Below are 24295 nucleotides of genomic sequence, written 5' to 3'. Positions count from 1 at the left end.
TAGTTAAATTGTAAATCTGCAGATTCTGGCAGAACACTAAGGGATATAGTATATGTCTGATGTGAGGAATTAATGTTTGTTGGAAGGTGCAAAATTGGCTAGGCATAAAGAACCCGAGAATGCTTCCGCACACTTTGTTATAATGGAAATCAGAGTTTATCAGAATGTATCAGGAGTAAGTCAAATGCAATGCAAGTGGAATATTTAAATGCTTTTGGTAAAACAAGAAAAGATAAGGTCAAGAATGAGTGATTGCTGAATGAATGTGGACTGAATACAAAAACATAATGTGGATGTGGTTTGTTCACACAGACCAGTGTTTCTCCTTGTCAACTTTTAAGATGTGAGGACTTCAAATGCTAGAATTCCCCAGGCAGCATGCTGGCATAGACACTAGCACTGGCATAGACAGAGTGAATATGGATTGAATCGCAAAATAGATGTATGAAGGAAGTATGTGGGCTGAAATAAAGGTAAGACTGGGAAAACTGCAGTGCGATGGAATCAGAGGTGGTATTCAGCCAATTCTTATAGGTTATGCAGAACTGGTAGCGGGAATTTTGAATAGTTTGGGGAACCGGTAAATACCACCTCTGGTTGGCCCCACCCTCATTTATTCTCTGACTCCCGAGTCCCACCTGATTGGCTAGGTCTACTTTTGTTGCCCTGCACAGGAGAACGGAGCTAGAAAGCACATTAGTGGAGTGGAGAGGGAATGGAGATTTTGCAGTATCCTTCCCCTGCCATGCCCACCAAGCCACTCCCACCAAGCTATGCCCACAGAACCCGTACTAAAAAAAATTGAATACCACCATGGAATTGCTAATATCCTCAAAGAAAGATAATGTCAGGGTTCCAAGTAACACCCCCAACCACATAAGACTCTGAGACCAGCAATTCTTCAAAGTTCCATTTTATTAGAGGTCATATTGGCACATTGGGGGAAACCCGAATCTGAAAGTCCTCGGGTTTTCCCTACCCAAAGGAAAGACAAAGTCCCTTCCTCTACACCCACATGTCCATTACATGGTCCAATCAACCCACTGTCCCAACTGGAGATGTCTCCCAGTCATGCCTCTCCAGGTGCAGGCTGAACATCCTTCACTCCCAGAGAAAAGAATGTTGTTATGGCTCAGTAGTGGTATACTAACAGTTCAGACCGGTTCAGCCAAACTGGTAGTAAAAAAACCTCCAAGGATCAGCTGAGAGGAGGGAAAAAAGCCTCCGACAATCAGCTGAGAGGAGAAAGAAGAGAAAAAACACAGGATCGGTCCTCCCATCTGCCCCTCAGCTTTTCTCTTCTTTATCCTCTCAGCTGATTGGCACTGCAGGCCTCAGCTGGTGTGGGGAAAGCCAGTAGTGGAACAGGTAGGATCCCATGGCTATATATCTCCACCAACTCCATGCAGCGCCCCTCCCGTTTTCCCACAGCACTAAATATGGCAGCCCTGAAGATCCTAGATGACCTATAAGGTCCCTTCCAACTCTGATTATCTGTATCTATATCCAAAGAAAAAGATGGCCTCCAGGGCTGACAGATGAGATGATTAAAGAGCAAAAGCCAGAACATGATGTAGCTTATATTTGCAGGGGAAGCAAGGATGGTTTGCAAGGTCAAAGGTATGAAGAAGTGCAATGAGTTGACTTGGTACAAATGAGATTTAATTAGACTTCCTTTCTTGCTTCCAATTTCGGTTGCTTACTATTTCGGTGCTGTGCATAATACTGATTATTCTAAAAGGAAAGGGTGTGTAGAGATATACATGAATGGAATTTATCTTAAAGTTGTCTACTTATGTGTACTTTTTATATCTCATTTGATATAGTAACAAAAAGAGGGAACAATTGTATTATATCATTCATATTCACATCATTTAACATAATACAACTGAGCAGTGTGGTGGCCTAGTGGTAAAGATGTCACCTCCCATTCAGAAGATTGAGAGTTCAATCCTAGATAGCAGCAGATGGTTCTGTCCAAGGGTGCAAAGAAAAAACATCTGCTGTGAACTCCACATGGCATCAGGAAAGGCATCCAGCCACTAAACACTTCATCCATTCTCCCCAACTCAATCCCCAAATTAAGAGATAACAGGATCATAAAAAGGGACTATTCAGTATAATACAAGAAAACTGGTGGTTGGGCAGAATATGGATAGGAAAAGTAACTATTAGCCCCAAGTTTCTTTGTGGCTAAAATAATCCCTCCTAATCAATCAAGTTTTCTGATTGGCTACTGATTGGAGGATTAATTGGTTCTGTTGCTTCTGGGATGGAGAAGAGCAACATTATATCTCTGTAATCATTTTTGTTCCCTAAACCCAACAGGAAGGATGAAAAGGAATCAGAAATAGGCAAGGAGTGAGCTTGGCTTCTTTGGCCCCAGAGGCATGCAGAGGTCAGCATTGAGGACCCAGATTGTTGGGGGCAATATGATGACTCTGTAAACCACTTAGAGAGGGCTGCAAAGCACTGGGAAGTGGTATATAAGTCTAAGTGCTATCGCTATTGACAATAATCAAAGCCTCAGCCCTTTTGATGAGTATACGGTGCATGTGATACCCATTAGAATAGAATAGCAGAGTTGGAAGGGATCCTGGAGGCTTCTAGTCCAACCCCCTGCCTAGGCAGGAAACCCTACACCATTTCAGACAAATGGTTGTCCAATCTCCTCTTAAAAACTTCCAGTGTTGGAGCATTTACAACTTCTGGAGCAGAGGTAGTATTCAGCAGGTTCTGACCAGTTCTGGAGAACCAGTAGTGGAAATTTAGTAGTTTGGAGAACCAGCAAATCCCACCTCTGACTGGAGATTTTACGCCCAAGCCATACCCACAGAACCAGTAGTAAAAAAAATAGAATCCCACCACTGTTCTGGAGGCAGGTTGTTCCACTGATTAATTGTTCTAACTGTCAGGAAATTTCTCCTTAGTTCTAAGTTGCTTCTCTCCTTGATTAGTTTCCACCCATTGCTTCTTATCCTGTGCTCAGATGTTTTGGAGAATAACTTGACTCCCTCTTTTTTATGGCAGCCCCTGAGATATTGGAACACTGCTATCATGTCTCCTCTAGCCCTTCTTTTCATTAGACTAGACATGCCCAGTTCGTGCAACCATTCTTCATATGTTTCATATGTTTTAGCCTCCAGTCCCCTAATCATCTTTGTTGCTCTTCTCTGCACTCTTTCTACAGTCTCAACATTTTTTTTACATTGTGGCAATCAAAACTGAATGCAGTTTTCCAAGTGTGGCCTTACCAAGGCATTATAAAGTGGTATTAACACTTCACATGATCTTGATTCTATCCATCTGTTTATGCAGCCTAGAACTGTGTTGCCTTTTTTGGCAGCTTTTTTTGGCAGCCACTGCTGGCTCATATTTCACAATAGCAATAGCACTTAGACTTATATACCGCTTTATAGTGCTTTACAGCCCTCTCTAAGCGGTTTACAGAGTCAGCATATTACCCCCAACAATTTGGGTTCTCATTTTACCCACCTCAGAAGGATGGAAGGCTGAGTCAATCAGGATTTGAACTGCCAAATTGTAGGTAGCTGGCTGCAGAAGTAGCTTGCAGTACTGCACTCTAACCACTGTACCACAGAGGCTCCTTATAAATTTAAATGGTTGTCCACTAGGACTCCGAGATCCCTCTCACAGTTACTACTATTGAGCAAGGTACCACATATACTGTACCCGTGCATTTTGTTTTTCTTGCCTAAATGTAGAACCTTCCTTTTTTCACCATTGAATTTCATTCTCCTCAAACTAGAGGAGCTTTAATTGTCCAGTTGTACTCTCCATTTTGACTCCTCAGTTCTTTGAGCAACCTGATCATGATGACACATGCCAGGGATTTTTTTTCTGTTCCATGAGAAAGCTAAAAAAATATATTAAAGTTTAGGAAACAGGAAAAGGTCTGATACTTTTCCAATATTTTTTGCATTGGGAAGCTAAAAACAGATGACAGATCAATTCATATAATTTGTATATTGCTGGCACATAGAGGCCAGTTGATAGGACAAGGGGGCTGACTCAATCTCTTGGAATATCAAATGATGATGATCAAGATGGCAGCCACAACTAAGTGATTTTTATGTGTGTTGCACATACTGTATGATGTACACGGAAAGGAGACAGGGCTTTTATTGTATGGTCATTGTTACATCTGAAAGAAAGAGAAAGAGAGAGAGAGAGAGAAACAAACAGAATGAAAGAAACAGAGCAGGAGAGAGGGAAGGATGGAAAGATGGAAGGAAGGAAAGATTATGTATTTTTAGTTTCTGAAGAAAAGATGGAATATAGATCTAACAAATAGTGAAATGAACAATAAATGAAAGAAATTAATTTGTTAAGCAAATGCCTAAACAGTGACTGGGTCATGTGTCATGGTGAGCCATTATATGGTTTGGTTCATTTTAGTGTTGTGGTTGTAAACTATGTTTTATGACTTTATATGCAAAGACTGATAGTTATGCTTTATTCAATAAGACATCAGTGGTTTTTTTAATGACATAGTGTATTATATGAACCCAGCCACTACAGTGCCTGGAAGCTCATTGAAATAAATCTTTCCAAGATTTATTGGAACTGTTAAACCAAAGCCAGTTCCTGAAAAATCTGGAGTCCGTTTTTCTTTTAAATGAGATGAATTTTGCTTAAATTTACTTAATTACATAATAGAGATTTAAACTCTTGAAAACACATCTTGCCAAGCCTCTGCTTAAGTAAGATTGCCAGGACCTTCTTTGACAAATGGAGTAGCATGCTGCATTCAATTCTCTGTAAGGTACATTTTGATGTACTATGTGTTATAATTTCACTTATAGGCAGGGGTGGGATGCTAGTGGTTTGCTCCGGTTCTATGGAATCAGTAGCTCTGAAGAGCAGCTCACATCAAACCGGTTCACTGTGACCACCTTCTGGTCAATTGTTTGGCTCACCCGCCCACCTGGGCTCTTGGCTGTCCTTTATTTCCTGCTTTTTCAACCTCAGCTTCTTTGCTGAAGAAAGAAGAGGATTTTCAAGTGCTGGATACACGCGTGCAGCACTTGTCAGCTGTCTGGGCGGCACAGCTGATGTTTTTTTGAAAGTGATGTAAAACGCACTCTCACCGAACTGGTAGTAACACCGGTTAAATCCCACCCCTGCTTATAGGTATTTATAAGCAAGCAAATAACATGATTACAATACACTTTACAAAGTATAAAGTGTCCTGTCTTGTATATTTCTTCTTTTTCATTTAATTATTTAAATCAAATGTTTTTCAAAGGATAAAATATTGATAAGAGGACAAAGAAAATTATTAAAGTTATGCAATTAATGCTCAGTATACATTTGAGCTTAATGGTAAAATCGTTACTATATAGTTATTTATATAACTATATAGTTATACAGTTATAATGAGCTGTGGTGACGCAGTGGTTACTGTGTTTCCCCCAAAATAAGACCCTGTCTTATAATTTTTTGCTACCAAAAAAGGCACCATGTCCTATTTTCAGGGGATGTCATTCACTGACTAACCTCACTCACATCACCCCCAGCCTCCTTTCTGCCTCTCAGAGGCCTTCAGGAACTTTTTCTTCTGTGGCCGGCAAGGCTTTCCTGAAGGCCTCTGCAGCCGATAACAGAACTTTGTTATCAGCTACAGAGGCCTTCAGAAAAGCCTTTCCAGCCTTGCTGGCTGCAGAAGAAATGGGCTGGCAAGGTAGGTGTCGGGAGGCCTGGCTACAACTGCCCAAAGATAAGTAGTAGGGCAGCTCCACCTTCCATCTACACCTTAGCTTATTTTTTACCTGTCCACTCTGGAGTGGGCAGGACATTAATTAAAGCTTATTTTGGGGAAAGGGCTTATATTGGGTTAACATGTAAAATTCAAGCTAGGACTGACTTTCAGGGTAGGTCGGATTTTTGAGGAAATAGGGTAGAATGCAGGACTGCAGGCTACTTCTGCTGACTGCCATTTGCCTGCTATTTGGCAGTTCGAACTCACGAGACTCAGCCTACCATCCTTCCAAGGTGGGTAAAATGAGGACCCAGATTTGGGGGAGCAATATGCTGACTATGTAAACCACTTAGAGAGGGTTGTAAAGCACTGTGAAGTGGTATATAAGTCTAAGTGCTGTTGCTATTGATATTTGTGAATGATAAAAGAAAGAAGAAATGAAGGAAAATAAATAAGTGGTGGGGGAGAGCTGCTAAAAAGTAGTTTACATAGATATTTGGTTTCTGATTTTTCCCTTTTTTACAATCTGATTTGTAATGTTCATAAGCACAGATTTAGAAATCATATTCTAAATTAGGAGCAGAGGTAGTATTCAGCAGGTTTTGACTGGTTCTGGAGAACCAGTAGTGGAAATTTTGAGTAGTTCGGAGAACCAGCAAATACCTCTGACTGGCCCCGCCCCCATCTATTCTCTGCCTCCAGAGTCCCAGCTGATTGTCTGGGTCTTCTTTGGTTGCCCTGCACAGGAGAACAGAGCTGGGATGCAGGTTAATGGGGTGGGGAGGAAATGGGGATTTTATAGTATCCTTCCCCTGCCATGCCCACCAAGCCACACCCACCAAGCCATGCCACGCCCACCAAGCCACGCCCACAGAACCAGTAGTAAAAAAAATTGAATCCCACCACTGATCAGGAGTCTCTGGCACTGGTTCATACCATGACAGAAATTGGGCACACAAACAAGCAAAGCCCCATCCACGGGACACAGACAACATGCGAAACCATATCCTATCTGGTGCATGGAAAAACCACTCCACTGAACCCAAACGATTGGAGGCCACTGCTCTAAACGTTTGTAGCATGTCTTCTTTTGACAAAGACCACTGAAAGCAAGTGTGTTTAAAATATAATCAGTGTTAGACATGGTAATATCTCCAGACCATCTCCTCTGGCTAGTTAAGGGTATTATCTAATGACTACATAAAGATAGTGCATAAACAACTCATAGAAAAATAGTTATCTCACAACTGTGAAATACCGATCTGGATAAAATTCTTTACAGTTAAACTCACTAGTTTTTTTCAGAAAGATGAAAGAAATTAAAATGTGCCTAGGACAAAAGCAATTCAAAAATTCAGTTTAAGTATTCTGTGGCTGAGTTCATACATAATGCTAAAACCAGAGGTGGTATTCAGCAGGTTCTGATCAGTTTTGGAGAATCGTAGTGGAAATTTTGAGTAGTTCGGAGAACTGGCAAATACCACCTCTGATTGGAGATTTTACAGAACCCTTTCCCCTGCCACGCCCACAGAACTGGTAGTAAAAAAAATTGAATCCCTCCACTGGCTAAGACATGCTGTAATTGTGGTTTACTGAATAAACTGCAGTTAGCTGAGGTTCTTTCTCCTTCTGTTCTCGACATGATTGAGAGCATTTTAACAAACTGCATCATTGTTTGGTTTGGTGGTAGCAATGCCTCGGATAGAAAGTCCATACAGAGAGTGGTAAGGACAGCTGAGAAGATTATAGGAGTCCCACTTCCCGTTATTCAAGATACTGCTTATAAGCACTATGTGCTTAGAACTCAAAGCATTGTTAGAGACCCCACACACCCACTTTCATGGTCTGTTTCTGTTCCTCCCCTCTGGGAGGAGGTTTCAAAGTATAGAGGACTTCCAGATTCTATAACAGCTTTGTTCCTTTTGCCATCCGTCTTGTAAATTCGCAGTATTTGAGTTTTCTGCCATGTATATGTATACATTCGAACTAGACTATGATGTTTCTCTCTGTCATATGTGTGTGTGGGTGGGGGGGCGGTATAGACATAATGGTTATCCTTTGAGAGCTGAATACAACAAAATTTCATTTTAATGTATGCTGATTAGCGTACTTTTAAAATGACAATAAAGTTTTTATTCTATTCTTTCACACAACAGGCTGAAGTGTAATCATACTGGGACCAGCTTATTCAATATTTTTGGGTCAGAATAGTTTTAGATCTGGTCTTATCCTAAAGATCTTACTGCCAGTCTTCATTAGTCATGGTGACTCAGATAAATAACAACAGAATTTATCTGAGGATGTAGTCTAAATGCTAAGGAAGGTGTACACCAAAGAATCATAGAAGAGGAAAAATAATTTCAGCTTATCTGAGTTGCAAAAATTCTAGACTGATGAAAGCTTCCAATTGCAGATATCTAGTAATGGGCTCTACACTATTTCTCTGGATAACTGATTCCATGTTGGTATCCAATATAATAATAACACAAAAACAATTCACAACCCATAGTAATGCAGAAACAACTCACTGTGACTCAACAATACAAATGCTTGCTTTCTTGCATTGAGCACAAGGGCATAAATCAAGTGGTTCATAGAACCACATTGTAAGAGATGACCAGGCTGAGACTGCGGGAAGGGTCAAATGTGTCATCAGTCCTGAATCCCTTCACACCCACAACAAGAGATCTAAGTCCAACCCACCTTGAATTCCTTCTACTCTTATCTACCACCAAATTCCTTTGGCTGTTACCAGTAATAGTTCAAGTTCCTTGGGAGCTTAAGCTTGTAATAAATTTTTATACCCATTTGAACTGCCTGGATCTCCTAATATCCCTGATGCTTGACACATATATGTTTCATCCTCCAGATATCTATATAAGTTAGTCAACTTATTTTTTTCCTTTTTCAGTTGCCTAATTATGTTCTGTCCAGCCTCATTAGCAGATTCATAAATGCCTAATTCACTAATAGTAAGATTCTTGAGTACAAAATTACCCGAAATCTCAGCAATTATTGATGGTTTTTTTAATTAGCTATATAATAATCAGCCATTTGGTGGAAAGAAATGTTCCCAGATGGTTTGGGGAAGATTCTAAATATGGTTCTGTGACGGTGGTGGTGGGGTTTGTTTGACCTTAATTGATTGTTTTTAAGAGCCATGTTGTATTTAAGGTTTTTAGAACTTCTGATCATTTTCAATTCCATCTGCAAGGGTCCTTTTGGCCCGAAACCAGATTTATAGAAAATCAAATTAGATCATTTCTATAGCAACAATTCTCAAGTAGGCAGGATCGGATTTGAAGCCACCCTGCTGCTGCATTTCCCTTTGAGACTATAAGTGACATCAATCTTTGGGGAAAAAAAATATTCTTAATCCCTGTTTTTTTGTAACACCCCAGTATAGAACTGAAAAGATGATTCCCACAAAGAAGAAATTAAAAATAATCAAATAATAATTGCAATAATAACATCATAAAAAGCACAACAAAAATGTGCTCAGCTTGTATATTTCCCATGCAGTTGTGTGTGACGTTTTCTTAGAAGGGAACTAGTTTAAGTACTGAATTCAAAACATTTTTTTTTATCATGCGTGCATGATGGGGACAAGCATGTTATTTTTTAAATCTGTAATAGCGCACATAGGTGTCACACAAGTGTTTGTAATTTAATAATATTCACTTTTTAAAAAAGAATCAAGTGACACAGAAAACAGTAATAGGCCCCAGGGAAACTGCCTGACACTATATTAGCCATAATGCAGAAAAGTAAACCACTGCTTATTCATGAGCCTTAAAACTGAGTTTCGTTCTATCTTCCTTCCCTGTTTTGACCCAACCAGGTTCCCAGAGAGCAAACAGAGACAAACTCAGTAACTCAAACCTTCACAGCTTTAATCTACAAATAACTTCTTCATAGATAAAAGATGGCTTGCAGCCAATTAGTCCAACCAGAAAAGCCTTGACAGAATTCTTGAGAGAAACTGGAGTCTCCACATACAATGTTGAGTCCTTAGAGCGTTTTTGCCTTCTACAGAGCAAAAACCGTTTGAAATCAGGCTTATATTCCCTGGAGGGAGGGGCCATTAATTAGCATTCTTACTCCCAAGTCGCCTGTGCTGCTTTTCTATGAATCATTCTGCTCTCACTCGCACTTAGCACAGGCTCCTCGGGAACCTCCTCATCATTGCTGCCGGCTAACCACAACATTCTCATAGAAAAAGTGAGATGGGAAAACAGGCATGGATAGTGCCCAGTGTATTCACCTGAGCCAGAATATCACCCAGATCCTGCCAGAAAAAGAACAAGATAATATAAATATATCGTTAAATATGAAGCCTCTTTCATAATTTTGCAAACAACTACTTAGCAAAGGCTCAGTACTATGAAAGAAGTGTCAGCAACACAATACCTTTAATTGATTTGATACTACCAGGCACAACACACCTTTTGCTTCAATGGAAAGTGACCACAAAGCACTTTCTAAGTCAAATTTATTTGACTGTCTTTCATACTACACTTCAAGACTATCTCCCATCTCTTGTTACACTTCTACTGCAGATTCTCAGGGAGGAATACATTATCTCGATTGTGTGCCATCCTGCCATGGCTCAATCAAAAGGATTGTTTTGCATCCAGGCAGTTTAATTTAATAGAACCGGAAGACAGGTCCCCTAGGATCGATAAGCCTTATGAAGAGAGTTCCAGTGTAGATATTTCGGATAGTTCATTTGCAAGGAACAAGGAAGTGCATAACAAATAAGAAAGAAGGGGTGGGAGAAGTCATACTTTGCTCACAATTCTATGGTGGGGTCCTGAATCCATAAATAAGGATTTTTAAGAATTGTATACGGAGTAGAATAGAAATTCACAAGGACCAGGTTTACTGTTAGGCAAAATAAGGTAGGCAGGTGCAAAAATGGGCATAAAATACCTTCTTGTCTTTGCCGATGTTCATATCCGAAGGCTTGCTTGTAGAGATGGGCAGCAGAAATACAATTAAAAACACAGCTCCAGTTTCTAATTATTGTTATCCTGGACATACAGATAACTGCTGCCTGCTCTGTGCTCAGGAAATTTTTGTGTTGTTTTTTTTTTTACTGCTACATGATATCACTTACACAGTCTTTCACATGCAAAAACTATATTTTAAAAATATACAGATAGCATGGAAGACAGCATGTAATCATATTACTGAGTTTGGCAATGTGCCTATAGACAGTTCTTGTGCCACACATCAAGCTCCCTGTCCATCTGCTGTTCTTTGTATTTAAGAAGAAATATTTTAGATGATAGTCATGGGAAGCTAGTATGCTGAAAAGCAAAGTGCCACCATTCAATATTACCTAGGTTTATATCAGCCCTTCCAGAGAGATCAACACCATGTGAAAAGCTAGAACTCTTCTTTATTGACAGAGACTATAATAACAGATTCCCTTCCTCTCATACCACAGAGAGTCAAGGCAGACCTATCTGAGTTTCTTTCTAACGCCTTCCTGTTTTCTGGAGCTAAGTTCCCACTTTCCTGATGGCTGCCATACATTTTGTTCAAGGTCATTTTCAACACATTACCCATATTGGATTGCAAAAATCCAGATGACTACCTGATGGCAGCAGATACAGTCAGCCTCTCACTCTTTTCTGCCATCCGGTGGTCATCTGGATTTCAGCAGCTCAGATCTGATAGCCATAATGTTGGCTGTATTTGTGGCCGGTAAAAGTAGACTTGCTTAACAACCATTCAATGTTATAACAGTCTTCAAAAAAGATACTTACTTCAAAATTTACAACTCCCCACACACACACACACACACAGAGTCATGTAATCACACTTCAGGCGCTAGGCAATCAGCTTCCAAATTAAATTATGCTATTATATTTATGATTGGTTACAGCATCCTGTGGTCATATGACTGGACTTGTGACTTTTTTGCCATTTTCCAGAAGAAACACCCATTAGATATACTGGATTCACTTTACAACCATGGTAACTTGCTTTAGGGCAATAATAAATACAGTTGTAAAATCAGGTCTGGTCATGTAGTGCTTCATCTTACCACTGCAGTGACTTACAACCAACATTCTGGGGTCCATTGTTGTTGAGCATCAAGGGTTACATGTGGTTCCTTGACATTCAAAGGATGTTTAGGAGCTAAAACACAAGGACAGTTTTTCCCCACGTGACATCACTCTGCTAAACAATTAATTCCCACAACACTGTTAAACTATCTACCTTATTGCCATCATTATTCTCATCTTCCCTATTACCTATCATCTTATCTTCTTATGATTATAACTTTGTTGCTTGTATCTTACAGTTTAATTTTTTTAATTAGTATCCTAGTCTGATCTGTGTTGATTGCTTATTTAGTATCCATGACTATCACTAAGTGTTGTATCTAATGTTTTATGATAAATGTATTTTTACAATGACTACGATAATGATCTGTCACTACTATTGTACGTACATAGAGAGATTATGCACCGGAGACAAATTCCTTGTGTGTCTAATCACACTTGGCCAATAAAGAATTCTATTTAATTCTACTTAGATACTGCTAATACAGGGATCCCCAACCTTCATCCCCAACCCACTATCGGGCAGTGGCCTATTTAGAACTGGGTCGCACAAGTGGCAGGTCGGCATGCATACATATGTGCACACTCGACTTGTGTGAACAGCAGATGGCACAAGTGCACATGTGCACAGCTCAACTTGCACAAATTGAGCTGCATGCGCATTCTCACAAGCGTTTTGTGCTGGCCTGCCATGTGTGCAAGTCGCTGCTGCTCGTGCGGTCCAGTTCTCCTCTGCCTCCTCCCAAGCTGCCAAAGTTGGGGACCAATGTGCTAATAGAACCTGCTAAGCCTTTCCTTATGTTCAGTTGTGACAAAAAGGGAGGACTTCAAAGTTTTTCTTTCTTCTGACATTTTTCTTGCTGTTTCTTTCCTGCTTTCCTTCCCTTCTTTTTCCAGTTACCTCTTTTCTTTTCATTCTAGCATTTTCATGGCATTGCAGGTTATTAAATTCCTTTTCAAGATCCCAAACTATTTTCCAGGAAGTTGTTCTTCTTACTATCCACAGGTAAACGTAAATGAGTGTTATTTGCTAAAAGCCAGCATTATACATAATACATGCAGAGCACAGCCCTAAGCCAACCATTTGAAAGCTATAAAGGTACATTTGAATAATTGTTCTAGGGTTCTTACTGCCCCTGCCAGCAATTCGGATAGTTCTTCCTGTACGTGATGAAGTTATTTACATGTGAAAATGCATCACAGCACTACCCGTTAAAAGCTAGTAATTGTAAATAAATGAGCATGAAGGGGTTAGTGGGAGGAATTTCATTTTTGTGGTGCTGTTTGGGCAAAAAAAAGAAATATGTATTTAGATTGAGGTATGTATAGAGAGAGTGGCATAAATGCCAGGAAGCGGAAAATCCCTAAGTGATAAGTATGTTTCAAAAGGAATTAAAATGCAGAAATAAAGAGGTAAAGAAACATTTTTTTCTTCTGCAGGTTGGCAACTCAAGCAGAACTAATAATAAACCACAAGAAGTTGTTATTTAAAAATGGCTCTATATATCTTCTGTTTCTAAGATATGAATGCCCACACACTGGGAAAGAAGATGAGTAACAGCTGCCATTCTTCCCTCTCCCCGTATACACATATTTCTTACTGGATCTCAATATATAATTCAGTTCTATGCCTGCTTTTGCTCTTCAATGCAGAAGAATATATTGTGTAGCACAAGGGAACTAAATACAGAGACATACCATGCTGCCTTCATAGTCAGATTAATCCACCCCACCCTGCTTCCATTACTCCAACCCTGCAGGGGGCTCTTTACACCAAACAGGGACATTACTAATAGGGGTGGAAAATAGGAGCTTTCCAAAGAAGCAGACAAAGAAAATGGGTTAGAATCTCAGATGTTTAATGCTGTGCTGTTATTCTATATATTACTGGAAAAAAAGGTTCTGGAAGCTGGCTAGGACCTGGTGTGTTTGTGAAATGAGTGTTTGAAGCCACAGTCAGCATATAACAAAGAGTGTCATGATATTAAAAGATGTGTAGGAGAGGTGGTATTCAGCAGGTTCTGACCAGTTCTGAAGAACCAGTAGTGGAAATTTTGAGTAATTTTTGGAGAATTGGCAAATACCATCTCTGATTGGCCCCACCTCCATCTATTCTTTGCTTCCCAAATCCCTTCTTTTGTTCTTTAATTTCTGATTTCCATTTTTATTCTCCAGCCATTGATAAAATAGTTCCCATATTATATAGTATTCGGTTTGTTCCTTTTCTTTAATTGCAAGTGTTAGTGACGTCATAACTTTGAATGGTCATTAAATGAACTGTTGTAAGTTGGGACTACTTGTATGAAATAACATGCCATTGCTTTCTTCCATATTTTTTCTCATTTTAGTGTACACCTCTGAATTTTCCTATAGAGTACTCTTAAGTACTTATCAAGACCAACCCTACTTAACTTTTGGAGTTTGTACAGTTCCAGTTTATTTCCCAGACTCAACCCACTCTACAGACTCTTCTTTTGAAAGCCAGACTTAATTGTGAAATGATATGTTCATCTGGCATGCCCGTCAAGATGCTGGGCATTGGGTAAGGTATCAGTCTCTAAAATGGATCTATCTAAACCAGGAATGCAAAAGCTGACCCTACCTACAATCTTGTTGTAACCCTAAGAGCCACTTTCAAAACTGCTGTTGAATCTTAAAAGAGAATAGTTTTTAAATGTATGGAAAACAGTCATACTTATTGCATAGGTTTAACATCATTTTTAAAAACATTCAGAACAGCTCACATCACGTATATACAGCTATGTACAGTTCCTGGTCCAAAATGTGTTGTATGTCTTTGGCAATATCTTTATAGGATTTTGTTGGTGTGCAAGTATTCCACTTCTTAACAGTCTCTTTTCTTGAAAGGATTCTAAGAACACTGGCCTCAATTAAAATTAATATTCATGCTGAGGCTGTCTTGTTAGAAACAAGTAGCAATAAGCCTTGGTTAATATTTGGTCCAATGCATCTTTTTGTTTGGCACTTAGTTTTGATTTATGGTCTTGGACTGATGGGTAGATGGACATGTATTTATGATTCCATCTGCATGGCCAAATCAATAGTTAATGAGTTTTTATCTTGAGGTCTCTTACAGCAAACTCAGGTGAAAATTTGACCGTCTACTCTGGAAAGTTGATGGACAGTTCTCCAACACTTCTTGTGGATTTCCTTATGGGGTTAACAAGAAATTATAAGGTTACTCAAGTGGACAAACTGGTCTCATCCCAACATTGGTCCTCAGTGGAAGATGACTTGAGGAAGTGGCACACAGGTCACTGCCAGAGAGAAACCACAGCAGTGGCAGCTCAGAAGAAATATCTTCAAAGTCAACAATCTAGCAGTTCTGGGCTACCAGTTCTGGAATGCAAATATCCAGACAACCAGCAGACAGCAGCAAAAGGTTCATTTTCTGTATTGCTTTGCTGCCATCTGCTGGGCACCCTAGTTAGTATACAGTACATTAAAGCTGTCTACTGTGCTTGCCTGTAGTTAGCTGCCCTAGGGAAAGAATGAAAGTTTGACTAAGAATCTCTGTGCTTGTAAATTAGCAAGGTATCTGCAATCCCGTCCTTGACTGTGGTGATTATTCCCAAGCTACATCTATATTTTGGACACTCAAGGCAATACTTGTACCCTGAGTGAAATATTAATTTACAACATAATAGACCAGAATTAAGAATCCTGTTTTAATCTTAGTCTGAACGGTAGTGTCTGTGAAGAAATATTTCCCCTCTACCACCTGTGTCATCTCAGTGTTATCCAACCGAAGGTTTGTTTACCCTGAAAATCAGCCCCCTGGGGCTAGGAGACACCCTAGCGTCACTGCAGAATAAAATAGAAATAAACCACACACAGTCACTTGGAGTATGACGAGTTCCTTCTTGGAACTGTTGAAAGGACTGTGTTGTAGACTGTGTTGTAGATTGTTGTAGATTGGAAATAGATGATGTTGTTACGACATCATCTATCTCCAATCTACAACAAAGTCCTTTCAACAGTTCCAGCAAGGCTCCACACCAATTTGCACGACTCAAGTGACCCTGACGACACAAATAAACCTCCAGGTGACCTTAATGTCCAGCTGTCTTCAAGGAGTATAAATCCTTCCATTCTCCACCATCCAGCCAGAGCTGAAGAAGCTTCTTAGGTGAGAAGTGAAACATCTTCAAAGAAAAACCATAAGGTCCAGTTGCCTCTTGAAAAAAAAGCACCTTTGGGATAATCATGACCTGGTTATCTCCATAAACATTCGAGCCATTGGTTCAGATTGACAGAGTTAAGACCAAGACCAAACCTCTCAGTCCTGGCATTTCAGGATAGATACTTTGGGCAGTAGCAGAACAGGTAGTGCTGCTTGGGCCTCTACAGCTGTAATTCTGATCCAAAAGATAGTCCCATTAAAAAAAGAGTTACCTGCCAGAGTGTCATTGAAATGATTGGATCGTCAATAAATGGACTAGCTCCATCTAAGCATCTGAGTACAGCCAGAGCTTTATAACAAAGCTACAGGTATTAACTGAGCCAAGGTACTCAATATTAAAGAAAATAGTATTCCAATATGCTTGCCTGGCACAAAGAATAGGACGGCATCCCTTCCCGTTCCTTGGAGTAAAGCTGACTGAGCAGGTAATTGACCGTTTCTTTGAACACGGGTCATAAAACGTAATTCTTTCCCTGAGTTTTTTTCTCCTTTCCCTCCTTAACTGTGCTATTCTTAGTACTGTGGGGTTGCTTAGATGACACATCACAGATTACAAGACTCTCTCCTCCAACATTTTATAAAGTATCTTCAAGGTGACTATTAATGATAGCTAATGCTCAAACAATACAGCAAAAAGCAATCACAGAAAGGAAGGGTGCAGTTGGAACAGAGAGTAAAGAAAGACAGGGGGTTAAAACTCCTGTCCCCTTTTTTCATACTGGATTGCCAATAAAGAGTCGAGGACAAACCTGATCATTGCAAACAAAAGATAGGTTCCTAGGTGTATGCCAAATCTAGCTTTTGCCTTTTGTGTTTTCCCAAAACTTTATTCTTGCTTGGAAATGCAAGGAAGTACAGAACCTCCTTTCAATTTAAACTTTAAAGGCTGTGGCGGCAGACAATAACACAACGTTCACAATCTACACAGTGATCTGCGTTCTGCTGTTTCATTGCATCCTTACCTGGGATACCAAAGCTACCTGTTTATGTCTCTGCTTTCAGTTCATTACTACAAGAAAGTCTGACATTGATCTTTATGGTAATTATTATAAAAGAAAGAAAGAAAGCAGAGCTGCAGGCAAGCAATAGAAATCTTCTGAAGTCAGCTGAGAATTAATTACTCTGGATTTTGTGTTCATCGGTGAAATTGTTGAGTCTTTTTTACAAAGTTAAAAGAAATAGCCCATGATGTACATGGAGTCACATTGCTGGGGATGCTATAGTTCAGAAAACTCCGCCAGCCTTTCCAAGCTGCTTTAGAAATTTGTTTTTTATACCTCTGGACACAGAACAGAATCTGATTGGAATGACAACCCTCCAAACTTCAAAATACTTTATCTAGGTTTCAGCATTTTCTAGCGGTGAGAAACTTTTGTACCCAAACAGTTAACTGTTGCTATCATTGCCTATGCAAGTGTCCCATTTGTAATTCATTGAGCAAATAATCTTTGCAACTAAGCAGAATTTGCAAGGATTGGAAAGAATAAAGTGAAATAAAATAAAAACAGGTAGGACTTGTGTGTATCATAAGCCAACAGCTATGAAAAGTAACAAACGGTCTACCAAAATAGGAGGTTTTTTATGTGAAGGATATCATTTCCTTGATTTCAGTAAGAGTGTTTGAATTTCTTCCTGTTTTCCTTTTTTACATTGATAAAGCTTTTATGTCCAGATAAAAAAGTTAGATTGATGGTGGTTTGAGTTGATTGCTTTTGCTTCTTTTGTATTAACTTTCACTCATATCGCTTTCAAGCAACTTTTGTGCTCCTGTGATTAATTTTTTACTTGAAGCTACTCCAAGCCTCTTTACTTTGTATCCCTATGCATTCCATTTATTTTTTCAGTTGTGTGGATGAGCAGGGACTATCAAGCATTACTATTTTCCCTCAAACAGGTGGCTATACATCCCTAAAGGAATATTTTCTGGACAAGAGAGAGGGACCTTCCAGCACACAATCCAAAATGATCGTTGAATTATTTTCTTTTCCTCTGCTCAATTCTTTTTGAGGTAGGATAGCAGAGTTGTTTAAAAAGAAAAAACTCACATGAAACTCACAAACACAAGGCAACAATACCAAGATTTCTCTAAAATCCCATTTTGAAGTCAAGGCAATTGAATGATGCCTGCCCATCTCTCTGGAAGAACCTGGCTACAGCGTACCAGAGAGGTGAGTTTCAACCATGGCTTTCAGAAGCTGCTTATTTGCCACCAAGTCTGGCCTTGCAGTCGACACAGATCTAATTTTTAATAATTTGCAGACAGAAGTTAGAATCTAGTGGCTTACTAGAGAAAACCGAAGCAAACAATTTTAAAATGCATGCAGTCATGCATTTTACCAGGTAATTGAATTTAGCTGACCTCTGCTTCAGCTGCTTCTTCAGTTGTTAAACAGAAGATGTAGATACGCAATGTAGCTATCAACTGAATTTACACTGAAACTTACATAATGATTCACTGAGGTGCTAAAAATGAACATGAACACTTGTTCTTTGGAAGACTCCTTCAATAGTCATCAGAGCTACCCAAAATAAATGTTGTTGTTTTTTTCCCAGTGAAATACTGCACCAGTTCTTCATGCTAATAAAACAATATTGGCTTCAGTTTATTTTCTTCCTTTTAGTTCAAGCATCAGGGCTTTGAAATAACAAGATTTTCTAGGCAAGCTGAATTCCCCCTGACTAATCCTAAAGTCCATAAACATGGACAATTTTCTCCCGAAGCTTTGCTTGTTTGAAGAAGGATCATAAACAAGATCAGGATTTTTTTTTTTTTTCACCCAAGTTGAATTGGTAAAGGAGATGCGATCCTCAGCCTCATCTCTGACGTGGGTTGCAATTTTATTCTGACAGTGTAACTCCCAAAGCCTATAGGTCACATTGCATTTCAAGGCATACAAAATTACCTTTCTGTGCAAAGTTAACTCTTTCAGAGCTACCGGGTTTATATTACGTGTTCCCCAAGATGGATCAGTCTCTCACAAACATATGTACTTGCAATATTCTATCAAGAATCGTGATAGCAACACACATTATCAGAATCAAATGCCTAATGCTCTCCACAAAAAACAGGTCTGTGTAAAGGAATGCAAACTCCTTTGAAACGCTACTTTAAACAGCATTATTATCAATCATCTCACCTTCATATTAAACAAAAAAGAAACACAAGATCTGGGGTAACAGCTGTTTTTCTGACTGTAAGCATAATGCTTGTATACACAGAAACATACATTACATGTTACACTCTGTTCTTAATAAACTGGTTTTAGTTGTAGGATATCTCTCAGAGCAAGCCCACCTTGATGTGGTTGTTGACTAGAAAGGGGAGGGAAATGGTCAGATTTCATTAAAACACCTTCTCCACCCCACAAAAAGCAACCCGGATAGTTGTCCAAGTTAATTATTCATATTCTCAAAAACAGGCGTCCTGGCTGTCAAAGAAGGGGAAATGCATTATTTTGATCCCTTTCCCTCTCGTTGCCCCCAAAACACGTTCTTAGTCTGAATTCAAAGTGAGGGTTTTTCACATCGCAGGCAGACTGGAAGTAAGGGGAGACTGGAGGGGAGGGGAGGACATCGCATCACCCCAATTGACACAGCAGGAGGAGGGGGGGGGCGAGAAGGTGCTTCTTATTGCACTTCAGTCAAAGAAACGGTGAGGAATATGCAAAGCCACGCCAACCGGGAGGAACAGGCAGGAGACTTTGTGAGCGATCTCCCCCAAGAACTTCCCATGCTGATTTTATGGGGCAGGGAAAAAAAAATAAAAAGAGGCACCCTACTCCCCAGGTGAGCCAAAGCCCACCCAGAAAAACCAACGCTCCCCTTTTCGCTTTCTTCACCCACCTGTAAGACACCTGTTTCCTGAAGGTTAAACTCTTCAGCTTCTCTTCCAGAGAGTCCTCCTTCTGACCGGTTAGTCCAGGCTCCTCTGGGTCGGCCGTCGTGGCTGTAGCATTGCGAGGGTCCCCGCCGCCTTCAGCCCCGCGGCACGTGCCGCCGCCGGGACCGCTGCCTCCCGCAGCCCCCTTCTCCTCCCCGGCTGCCGAAGCAGGGTTCATAGCGGTGCTGAAAGGACAGCAGCGGCGGCGGCAGCCGGCGGAGGAGAGAAAAAGGCGACGGGAACTAACTAGCCCAGGAGGTCGGCTGAAGCCCGCGGGGAGAGAGAGGCTGTGCGGCGGGCAGCTGCTTCCGTCGCAGCCAGAATGGAGCCCCTTCGTCGAGCCGCTGGTCCAAGCGGCTGCAAATGGCAGCACCTTCCCGCAGCATCCATCGGCGGCTGCACTGGCTGCAGCGGGGCATTGTGGGAAACTCCCTGCCTCCCACCCCCACCCCACCCCTCTGGCCAATCAGCGCCTCCTCCCCTCTCGCTGCTCCTCCTGCCACACCCTCCTCCAGAGAAGAGCAGCAGCAGCTACACCTTTAGTCTGGCTAGAAGCCCCTCTGTGGAAAGTGGAGAAAGAGAGACGGGAGCAGGAGAGCCCCCCCCCCACCGCCCAACTCCACTCCCTTGTGTTCTGCAGAAAGAATGAAGTTGTGTATGACACGATAACAGTCCTGTGTTTGGAGAGGGGAGAAGTATAAGTTGCTTCAGCATATTAGCAGGACCACCACCACCCCAAAAAAAAAACCCAACATTTTTTTAAAAAAAATTGAAAGTGGGGCACAGGAAAGTGATTTGGAAATATCTGACCTAGAGAAAAAAATTTCTCCCTTCAAAATATTCCCTTGACTGGTGAGGTAGTGGAATGGTGAGGGAACAATCTAGCAGGATACAAAGAGCTGAGATTAAATCTACAGGCTCACCAGTTGTACTTCTACATTTCTCAAGATATACTATGGGTAGTTTTCAATTTACAATAGTTCATTTAGTGACCATTCAAAGTTACAACAGCAGTGAAAAATGTGATTTACAACCATTTTTCACAGTTATGACCTTTGCAACATCCCCATGATTATGTGATCAAAATTCAGATGCTTGGCAACTGGTTTATATTTATAGCCATTGCTGTTTCCCAAGGTCATGTGTTCACCTTTTGTGACCTTCTGACAGGTAAATTCAATGGGAAAGCCAGATTTACTTAACATCTGTGTTACTAACTTATCACTGCAATGATTCACTTAACAATTGTGCAAGAAAAATCATAAAATGGGGCAAAAGTCACCTAACAAATATCTCACAAGAGAAATTTTGGGTTCAATAAGTTGAGGACTATCTTATTTGGCTGATATATTGGGTATCAGAATATTGCAACATTATCGTACATCAATTAAGATTTAATTTAAAAGAAACTATAGGTTTCATCCAATGGTTGTCATGAAATCAAGGAAATATTTCTGTTTTTTATTATAAGACTGACTTTTAATGACTTTCAGGAGGTCCCTGTACCCTAACCGTATTAAATAAACACCCTGTTTTAGGAATATATAGAACCACTTTCCATAAGTCAACAGAATTGCATCATAAAATCTCACTTAAGAATAGCATGGGAATTAAAGCTGAATAAATCTTCTATACCGTTTGCAAAATCTCTATGTTACTTAATTGCTATACAATATTCAAGTGGAGGAGATGGTTACCCAGAGTTCCTTGGTGTGGGTAAGAACTACTAATTGGTCATGGGTTAAATAAAAACATTGCAGCCTTGAGTTGATCTCCAGCAAGCAGAAATTCATATATTTGAATATGTGATGTAAGAGAATTATGGATTAGATTCAAATGTCTATGCTTGGTTGAAAGAAATAAGAGGGGGAAAGAATGATGGACAGGATGTACTGGAATGTCCTTTCATAATTTTTCAATTACAGCTGCAAATATATCAAAGTGAGAGATACTTGTTCACTCAGTCACCAAATATACATTGGCATTTCATTAGCTTTTGTAAAAATGTGTCAAAGGTCAGGTATGCTTAAATCTGTCTTCTAGTAGCAATGGTCATTCTCTATTTTAATAATATTTACAGTTGCCCATTCTTGAAGGCAGTTCAAAAACTCACTTGTTCAAGAAATGTTCCCAACTGTTGTTTTCTAGCGTGCTTTAGGTCATTATGAAAATATTAGATCAACTCTTTAATACTGTATTTTCACATTAGAAAAACCAATCCTTGGATGAGCAAGCAGAAGTCAAATGCCTTGAATTGCGGTTTGTTGAAAAAGCCTTTAAAAATAATTTATTTTCAGTGGCTTTATCATGAGCAGTTTTCTGGAACCGATAGTGATTTTTGCCAGTAAATATATGGGTATTTTGGACATTTGAGTGAATCAGATTTTATTTAATGTTATTGCTGTGTTTATTATTAAAGCTTTTGCTGTTTGTGACTTTACCTTAAATCCCTTTCCCTTTAAGGGTTTTTAAAAGTTGCCTTAAAAGTCCAATAAATTAATCCTAATATTCTTGAACTAGCTGTTGTATTTTTAGTTTATTTTATAGGGCCTACGTGTGTGATTTCCAGTTAAGAAGATGAATATTTCAGAACCATATAAACATTTCTTCATAACATTGAAAATAAATAATGGAGACATGAACTTTGCACAATAAGGGGCTATATCATCTTATAGTTATGCTGAAATGCTGGTCAGACATTACTGGTAGCTTCTTATTCTAGGTATCTGGTCCCAAAATGAAGAAGGTATACAGATATTAAAAATTAAATTTAATATTTTTTTTTCAAATCATAAGGGGTGAAGGAAGTTATTTGGACCATTTGTGCATTATGACTTTCAGGAAAGGTAAGCCATAATAGAGAGTCCTGCAGATATGGTGTTTTCTGCTGTAAACCAAGGTCTCTGAATAATTCTGCACTTTTATGCACATGCAAATGTAGCAGTGTTTCTGATTGCATTGAAATTCTTGGTTCATTACTGTTTCTTGGAAGCTATCTTTTCCATCTAAAAGTTAAATCCTGCCAATACCCAGGGGTAAAAGGAGGCCTTCATAAGAGTGAAAAATTACAGGGTATGAGTAATTATGAAGTTCCATAACAACTAAAGGAAAACAAGCACAATTTTGCTAACAGCACATTAATATGAGTAGGGTACTTCTGGCCTCTTCCCCTGGACAAATGCTTTCGTTACAATAAAAACTTCACTTCTGGATAACAAATATAGATACTGGAGATGACACTATCAATCTTTTCTTCTCTTTGGGTCTTTCTTAATGGTTGTGTGGAACCAGGGATGAGATTCAAATTTTTTAACAACTGGTTCTGTGGATGTGGCTTAGGTGGTGGGTGTGGCTTGGTGGTCATGTGACTGGGTGGACATGGCTTTGTGGACATGTTATTGGCTGGGCTTGACCAACTCAACATCACTCACATCGAGGCACACATGTCCTCGCCTGGACTCTCATGACTGTGGGGATGCTGCAACAGACATAAGTGTGAAAATGGTCATAAGTCACTTTTTTCAGTGCCATTGTAACTTTGAATGGTCACTCCGCACAAGCAAAGTACTAGCAAAGGAAGGGAAAAAAACTCCAGAGAAGTTCCTGAGACAGGAAGTCTAGTCCTGCCAAGGATGTAATTAGAGTTAATGGAGAGACAGTTTCTGTAAGCAACACCAGAACATTTCCTTCCTGCCTTTCTTACAGGATTAGGCCAATAATTTCTTCTAACAACTGGTTCTCCGAACTGCTTAGAATGTTAACAACCGGTTCTAGCGATTAAGTGTGAACTGGTAGATTCCCACCCCGTGTGGAACTTTGGATTTGGTTTCCAGTAGGAGCCACATGATTACACATGAAAGATAGCACCTACCTGCTAGATTCTAAGGGTTTCTTGCAGGGGTGGGATGCTATCAATTATGCCCGGTTCTATACAACCAGTAGCTTTGAAGAGCAGCAGACGCTGAACCGCTTCTATGTTTGCTGCTGTTTGGCCCACCCACCCGCCTGGGCTCTTACCTGTCCTTTATTTCCTGCTTTTTCAACTTTATTTATTTATTTATTGGATTGGATTGGATTGGATTGGTCAATCGCTTACAAGATACAGGTATAAGAATAAACATAGTTTTGAATACATGAGGTGGATACTTATAAGAAAAATAAAAGAAACAATAGGACAGGGATGGTAGGCACGATTGGTGTGCTTATGCACGCCCCCTACAGATCTCTTAAGAAGGCGGTGAGGTCAATAGTAGACAGTCTAAGGTTAAAGTTTTTGGGGTTTGGGAAAGAAACCACAGAGTCAGGTAGAGTATTCCAGACGTTGACCACTCTGTTGCTGAAGTCGTATTTCCTGCAATCAAGTTTGGTGCGGTTAACCTTGAGTTTGTATCTATTCTTTGCTTTTGTGTTGT

At 39.9% G+C, this 24295-nt stretch overlaps 1 protein-coding gene across 2 annotated transcripts in view; it reads right to left on the bottom strand.

Moving 5' to 3' along the window:
- Nucleotides 1–20273, bottom strand: part of DGKI (diacylglycerol kinase iota) — a 276299-nt gene extending 256026 nt beyond the window's left edge. For both annotated transcript variants that reach the window (XM_087934980.1, XM_087934981.1), the window contains exons 1-2: nt 20131–20273; nt 19847–20068 (exon numbers count right to left, since the gene is read on the bottom strand). In XM_087934980.1, coding sequence (XP_087791106.1) covers nt 19847–20068; nt 20131–20273 — 365 coding nt within the window. The remainder of the gene's footprint in view (nt 1–19846; nt 20069–20130) is intronic.
- Between the last annotated feature and the right edge of the window lie 4022 nt (nt 20274–24295).

Source organism: Pseudonaja textilis, chromosome 5, assembly GCF_049901715.1.
Source record: "Pseudonaja textilis isolate UNSWEBS1 chromosome 5, rPseTex1.2, whole genome shotgun sequence".
NCBI classification, from domain to species: Eukaryota; Metazoa; Chordata; class Lepidosauria; order Squamata; family Elapidae; genus Pseudonaja; species Pseudonaja textilis.
Note: the sequence above shows the minus strand (reverse complement) of the source record. Positions and strands in the feature narration are given on the sequence as shown.